Below are 8309 nucleotides of genomic sequence, written 5' to 3'. Positions count from 1 at the left end.
ATTAGAAAGAAAGTTAACAGGAAAGATTAGATTTTTAATATTTTAAAAATATTGTTGAAACACACTCACTTTTTTCTTGCTCAGTGAAAAAACATATCTTTTAATAGTGACTTTTAATTCTTCAAGAAATTGACAGAATAAAGTGATACTGATATCCATTCTTTCTCTAGATGTGCTGTGAACAAGAAAATCTCTTTCAACTATAGGACTCAGATGACTAATATAAGAGTGACACAGTCATGAATAATCAGACTTTTGTGACAGAATTCATCCTAAAGGGAATCACAGACATCCCTCAGTTGCAGATTCTATTTTTTGTCCTTTTTCTGTTCCTCTTCATAGTGGCTCTTATTGGAAATTTTCTCATCGGGGCTGCTATCAGCCTGAATTCTGGGCTTCACACCCCAATGTATTTCTTCCTAGTCAACTTGGCTTTGTTGGATGTCATCTGCACATGCACTACTGTGCCCAAGCTCTTACAGATTCTGGGGGAAGAAGACAAGACCATTTCTTTCGGGGGCTGTATGACTCAGTTGTACTTCCTGACTTGGTCTGTGGCTGCAGAACTCTTGCTCTTCACAGCCATGGCTTATGATCGGTATGTAGCAATCTGCCAGCCTCTGCATTACAGCAAGATGATGAATAGGGAAGTTTGTGTCTCCTTGGCTGTGGCTGTGTGGGGGATCAGTGCATGTGGTGCCACAACAAATACCAGTCTCTTGTTGAGGCTGTCATTCTGTGGTCCCAATGCAATCGATCATTTCCTCTGTGAGATACCCTCTCTACTGCCACTCTCTTGCTCATCCACATATGTGAATGACATCATGACAACTGTGGCTGACATATTCTTTGCAGTTCTGAATTTCCTGCTCACTATGATATCTTATGGCTTCATAATCTTCAGCATCATGGCAATCCAGAGTACAGAGGGCAAAAAGAGAGCTTTTGCCACCTGCTCTTCTCACCTCATTGTAGTGACCATGTACTATTCCACTGTCATCTATGTCTACCTAAGCCCAGGTTCCAGTTACTGCCCAGACACAGGCAAGATCATGGCTGTGCTTTACTCCACAGTGAGTCCCTCTTTGAATCCTCTTATCTATACTTTGAGGAATAAGGATGTTAAAAAGGCCCTCAGAAAACTCTTTATCTTTTTCAAGAGGAAATGATAATTTATTCCCCTAAATACTCAGAAAGACTTAGTCAAATAATTAAATTCTCTTCATCTTTTAAAAAACTTTTACCATGGCATTATATTAGACCTTGTCCAGCACTAGGGAAATAGATAAAATTTTCCACTCTAGATCATAGTTTCACAATACTTTTGAGATTGAAAAAGCATCTTTTTTTTTTTTTTTTTTTTTTTTTTTTTTTTTTTTTTTTTTTAGTAAACAACTCAGTGAGAGTTATGTGTGAAATGTTAATGACTGGCCAGTTATACCAACTATCACAAAGACCATGAAAGCAAGAAAAGATAGAAAGGTCAATGTATGTGGTCAAGGCAAGACAAGACAAGACAAGACATGTTTATTTTATCTATGCCTTCCATATTTAAAACCACAAATTTACTTAGGAAACTGCCTTGTGTGAAATGACAAGTGTTATGAAAAATGGTTCAAAGCAGAAAAACAAAATGTTATAAAATTTTAATCAATAGCATCACTTATGCTTAAGTTCCTGATCTTCAAGAGATATTATATCCACTTGTGTTAAGATTCATTTAAGTTCAATTCAGCCAGTACTTTATTAAGTACTTTCTCTGCCTTCTGACATCCTGACTTCCTTCAAGTCCAACCCCAAATTCACTTTCTAAATGAAAACTTTTCTGACTTTTTTTCATTCTAGTGCCTTTCCTTGTTTATTAGTTCCTATTTATGTTGTATATATTTTGTTTCTATGTAGTTTATATGTTGTGCCCCATTGCACCATGGGATCCCTGAGAGCAGGGATTATTTTGTACCTCTAATGATATCTCCAAAATTTTACATGGTGCCTGGAGTATTACACCTATTATTTGTTGACTAATTTTTCTACACCATGCCAGCATTATGCTAGGGTCTGGAGATTAAAAAGGAAACAACCCTTTTCCATGATATAAAGATGAAAACATAATGTAAAAGTTTGAATTATACTTGCAAGGTAAGATATTCTATGGATAAAAGCAAGTATTTTTCCTATATAATAATCATTCAACTGGTATTTTCTTTAACTTTAATTTTATCCATATTTTGTACATACAAATGCCATAATCTAATCATTCATCACTAATTTTGCTAAGCCAAGATCTCTTGAATATATTGTCATTACAAAAGTGATCTTGGATTGCTTAATGTCTTTTAAAAATGTTTTTTATTTTACTAAAATAGTACAAATATATTATAATATGAATGCATTTTAATAATTTGAAAATTATCCAATCCCTTTATATGCATGTCAAATTTTTCCTGTTAACATTTAGATGTGAAATTTTAATGTTATATAATTAATCAGAATTTCGAAATACTCCTGTCCAGGATTGTATATGCTTCTGAAATTAGTAAATATTTTTATTCTTACAATATTTTCTTTTCTTTTCTTTTATTCATGCTATTTACACATTAAAACAAATTCATGGGGGATATTCTGATTAGCACTTTGCAAAATTTTGAGTAATTATCAATGATTTTCCTGTAGATTTTTCTAAGTAGAAAAATTTATTTTCTTTAATTCCTGGTTATTTTAACATATCCTATCTTATGAATATTGTCCTTGGAATTTTGAAGAAAATCAAAGTTAAAAACATGTGTGATATCCAAGAGATCAAAACTTTGTAACATTAGGGGTATAGTTATTAATTCTCTTAATATTCTGCCATTTAATATTCATTCATAATTATTGTGTTCTTGGCTACTATGAGATGACTAAATAGTTATACAAATAATGCTTAGATTATTAATTATATCACCAATGACAGAATTTTCTTCTTACACAAATAATTGTTTCATCTTTAAATTTCATTGTACCAAATAAAATAAATAAATGAATTTTATTTAATGATTATGATAATTTTCTGCTTTACACTGCTTATTTCAGAAGGTTCAAAGTCCCATCACATACTCTCAATGGATTACTGAAATAAATGTGTGAAAATCATTATGTGGAAGTGAGCATAATAGTGTTTTTATTTTAAATTTGGCCATCCATTAATAAAAGTTTTCATTCATAAGATCATGTATGCATATATATATGGAGAGAGAGAAAGACAGAGAAATAGAAAGACAGAAAGAGAGACACAGACAGATTGAGACAGACAGACAGAGACAGAGAAAGAGAGAGACAGAGGGAGTTTATTCATTGTATAAGCTTGGGTAAGCCATTTAACCTCATTTGTAAAATAAATGAACTGAAGAAGGAAACAGTAAACCATTCCACTATCTCTGCCAAAAAAGCTCCAAATGAAGTCAGGAAGAATTAGACACAACTGAAAAATGACTGAACCACTGATAATATGAGGACTATTGTTTCAGTCAGTTTAAAGAAGATGAAACATAGCAATCTCCATGGTTTTATGAAAGCAGGGATCTTGTCTGACCTCAAAGTACATATGGAAGAGTCAGTCACTGTTCTTTCTTGCTTTAAGAGTGCTCTCTCTCTCTCTCTCTCTCTCTCTCTCTCTCTCTCTCTCTCTCTCTCTCTCTCTCTCTCTTTCTCATTACTAACACTCTACTGATTAAAATCCCCCTTATAACAAAAACTTCAAGCAATATGAAATATACACAGAAACTGTGTTTAACAACATACACACAGTATATCTATAGGAGTATCTGCTTAATATATGTATATATGTATATAATATTTCTTACCATTTTACTTAATGGAAACTTACCTCTCTGTAATTCCAGAGGAATTATTTCCCAATGCCTTTTCTTCAGGATCATAGTAGATGTTAAGGAGAGTCTTTAATACTTTTTCTGTGAAATCAAATATATTTTTGTAATTAGCAAATACCATATACACTGGATTTTTATGTACTCTAAATCTCTTGGTCTTTGAGAGTTGTGAAATGCAGTGTGTTATAGAGACTTCCAAGTCCAAAGAATCAGATTTAGAATTATAGGGGACCTTGGAAGTCATTCAGTTAACCCCCTTTATTTTACAGATAAGGGACTGAGGTAAAGGGAGTTAAATGATTTTGCCCAAGGTCTGTGAGAGTCAGCCCATTCCTTTTTCAGATTTTTTTAAGGAATACCTTGGTAAAAAGAATGATAATGAATGGATCGACAAAAATGGCTGATGGAGACATAGGGAAACGAATTGAAAAGACATAACATTTAAGTGCTGAATTTCATTTATTTAAGTGTAAATAGTTGTAAATGAAGATAGATAAACAGGTTCAATTTATAATATTAAGGATGGGGATAGATGTAAGAACTGCACATATAATTTCATCGATATAGAAAATTTCCAAGAAAATTCCTTTAACATAGATCAGTATAATTAGAGGATAAGTGACTTATCCAGAATCATAAAAGCAACACTTCAATGCATATCTCCTAGCTTTTAATATTGTATCTTTCTCTGATAGTTGGTGGCACAGTGCCAAGCAAATCTGTCTTAGATACTTAATAGTTTTGTGACCCTAGGAAAGTTACTTAACCTTTTTATCCCAGTTTCCTAATGTATAAAAGGAGCTAGTGAAGGAAATGGTAAATTATTCCATTATCTTTTTCAAGAAATCCCCATATGGGGCTACAAAAAGCTAAATATGACTGAGAATGATGCAACAACAGCTTTATTCCATGAAAAATTATTTTTAAAATTACATATATTTATGTACATATATTTATATATTGCATATATAAAATTATTTTGTTGATACTATTCACTGCATATGTAAATATGCAGCTTTTCAATTTATAAGAGAAATCATTTAGGAATGAAGTCTTTGTGCTGTTTCATATTGGTATTGACAAGCTATAAAGTAATACAATGTCAAGAAGTGCTCCAGTTTACATTAATAGCTTATGAGCTCTGAGCCATATTGCAACCCAAGAATACATTTGACCAGGGATCAAAAAACCTGCATTCAAATCCTGAGTGAGTTCCTGGTACAAAGAAAGCTCTTACTATAAAAAATTCTTGGTTAATTTGCTTTGGGACACACTACTATTACATTTAGACAAATTTCTTCCCATTCATAAAATCATGAATCAGATCATGTTCAAGCTAGATTTAGAAAAGACCTCAGAAATCATCTGTTCCAGCTCTATAATTTTACTGGTGAGTAAAGTAAAGAAGAAGGAAGTTAAGGTTAAGCACTCTAGGGTTTAAATTTTCTGATTAACAAGTGATTATGTGATTTGAGGCTCACAAGGATTCTAAAATTTAAGGTCTTCCTGAGCCTTATTAATTTAATAAATAGTCTGAGCCGATGTGGAATGGGAAGATTTAATTTAATTAAATTTTTACCTAAACTTTTAATTTTCAAACCAACTGAACAGATAATTTTTCAACATTGACCCTTGTGCAGCCTTATATTCCAAATTTTCCTCTTCTTCCTTCCACACACTTCCCTAGAATGAATGCAATCCAGTATATGTTATACATGTTAAAATAGATGTTAAATCCAATATATGTGACCATATTTATATAATTATCTTGCTGCAGAAGAAAAATGAGATCAAAAAGGAAAGAAAATTAGTAAGAAAATGAAAGGCAAGCAAATAACAAAAAGAGTGAGGAGGTTATATTGTAATCAACACTTATTTCCCATAGTCCTCTCTCTGGATGTGGAAGGCTATCTTTATCACAAGATCATTGGAACTGGCCTCAAATTTCTCATTGTTGGAAAGAGTCATGTCCATCAGATCTGATCATCATATAATATTGCTGTTGCTGTGTACAATGATATCCTGGTTCTGCTCATTTCACTTAGCATCAGTTTATGTAAGTTTCTCCAGGCCCCTCTAAAATCATCCTGCTGATAATTTCCTATTAAAAAATAATATTCTATAATATTTATATACCATAATTTATTCAAACATTCCCCAAAGGATGGGCATCCACTCTGTTTTCCATTTCTTGTCACTATGAAACATATGCACACGTGGGTCCCTTTCCCTTCTTTAAGATCTCTTTGGGATATAAGCCCAGTAGAAACACTGCTGAATCTGAGGATATGAAGAGTTTGATAACTTGTTAAGGAGAGTTCCAAATTGCTCTCCAGAATGTCTGGATCCATCCCCAATTCCACCAACAATGTTTTAGTGTTCCAGTTTTCCCATATACCTTCCTTCTTTCTTTATTTTTTCCAATAGTTTATATAGTATTGGAATTAATTGGTTTTTGAATGTTTTGTAGAATTCACAAAGTCTGGTGACTTTTTCTTAGGAAGCTGATTAAAAACTTGTTTGATTTGTTTTTTCTAAAATGGGATTATTTAAATAATTTATTTCCTCCTCTGTTAGACTGGGCAGTTTATATTTTTGTAGATCTTTCTCCACTTCATTTAGATTATCAAAATTTATTTGCATATAGTTGGGCAAAAAAACTAATTATTGCTCTAATTTCCCTCTTCATTGATAGAAAGTTCTCCCTTTTCATTTTTGAGAATAACAATTTAATTTTTTTTTTGCTTTTTCTAATGAAAATAACTAAAGGTTTGTCTACTTTGTAGTTTTTGTTTAATAAAACCAATTGTTAGTTTTATTTATTAATTCAATAGTCTTCTTATTTTCAATTTTATTAATCTCCCCTTTTATTTTCAGAATTTCAAATTTGGTATTTAACTGATGGTTTTTAATTTGTTCTTTTTCTAGCTTTTTTAGTTGCAAGCCCAATTTGTTGATCTTCTCTTTCTCTATTTTATGCAAGTAAGCATGTACAGATAGAACATTTCCCCTGAAATTTGGCTGCATCCCACAAATTTTGGTATGTTGTCTCATTATTGTCATTCTCTTGGAAGAAGTTATTGATTGTATCTAAGATTTGTTGTTTCAGCCATTCATACTTTAGTATTAGATTATTTATTTTCCAATTAATTTTTTGTTTATTTTCCCCTGGCCATTTATTGCATGTGATTTTAATGACATCATGATCTGGAAAAATGTTTTTATTATTTCTGACTTTCTGTGTTTGGTTTTGAGGTTATGTCCTAATATATGATCAATTTTTGTATAGATTCCATAAATCACTGAGGAAAAAGTAAACTCCTTTCTGCCTCCATTCAATTTTCTCTAATGATCTAGCATATCTACCTTTTCTAACATTGTTTACCTACTTAATTTCTTTCTTATTTATTTTGTAGTTGAATTCATCTAGTTTTGAGAGAGCACCATTGAGATCCCCCACTTGCATAGTTTTGCTAATTCTTTTTGTAGCTCTCTCAACTTCTTCTCTAAGAATTTTGATGCTATACCACTTGGTGCATATATGTTTAGTATTAATATTGCTTCATTATCTATGATATCCTTTAGCAAGATATAGTCTTTTCCTTATGTCTTTTAATTAGATCTAGTTTTGCTTTTGCTTGATCTGAGATCTAGATAACTGCCCCTCTTTTTTTTTTTTTTTACACTTCACTTTAAGTATAATAGATTCTTCTCCAGCCTTTTATCTTCATTCTATATGTATCACCCTATTTTAAATGTGTTTCTTATAAAGAACATATTGTAGGAATCTGGCCTTTAATCCAGTCTACTACTATTTGCTTCCATTTTGTGGAAGAATTCATCCCATTCACATTCACAGTTAAAATAACTAATTCTATATTTCCTGCCATCTTATTTATCCCAAGTTATGCTTTTTTTTCTATTCTCCTTCTCTCCTCCTCGATACCTTGCTTCTGACCATCCCTTGACTCAAGTGGCCCTCCCACTTTAAAGCCTGTCCCCCTTTCTTGTCCCTTTCTTCTACTACTTTTCTGTTAGTCTATTAGTCTCACTCTTTTATGTCCCCTTTCCCTTCCAACTTCCCTATAAGGTAGACAAGTTTTTTTGTGAAACCAAATATATCTGATATTCTCTTTTTGAGCCAAGTCTGAACAATGTAGAGTTACCCAATATTCACTCCCTCCATTTTTTTCCCCTCAAATATAACAGGTTTTCTTTGACCCTTCATGAGATGCAATTTCCCTAATTTTACCTTCATTTACTTCTTTTTCCAGGACAATGTCCTTTTCATGTCTAGTATGCTCACACAAAGCTCAGACCAGAGGGGGAGGGGTACGATCTCTGCCGTTTCTGCAAAAAGACTTTTACCCCAGTTTGGACACTCCATCTTGGCAGCAAGCCAGGAGCAGTGGAGAGGGTGTAAACACCGGAGGTGAAGAT

At 32.5% G+C, this 8309-nt stretch overlaps 1 protein-coding gene across 1 annotated transcript; it reads left to right on the top strand.

The window, feature by feature from the left end:
- Window positions 1-239: 239 nt before the first annotated feature.
- Window positions 240-1169, top strand: LOC141553004 (olfactory receptor 13A1-like). The gene has a single exon (XM_074284872.1). The coding sequence runs from the start codon at window positions 240-242 to the stop codon at window positions 1167-1169; it is 930 nt and encodes a 309-aa protein (XP_074140973.1).
- Window positions 1170-8309: the final 7140 nt, after the last annotated feature.

Source organism: Sminthopsis crassicaudata, chromosome 2 (genome assembly GCF_048593235.1).
Source record: "Sminthopsis crassicaudata isolate SCR6 chromosome 2, ASM4859323v1, whole genome shotgun sequence".
Lineage (NCBI taxonomy): Eukaryota > Metazoa > Chordata > Mammalia > Dasyuromorphia > Dasyuridae > Sminthopsis > Sminthopsis crassicaudata.
The sequence above is the reverse complement of the archived record's forward strand: the minus strand, read 5'-3'. Positions and strand labels throughout refer to the sequence as shown.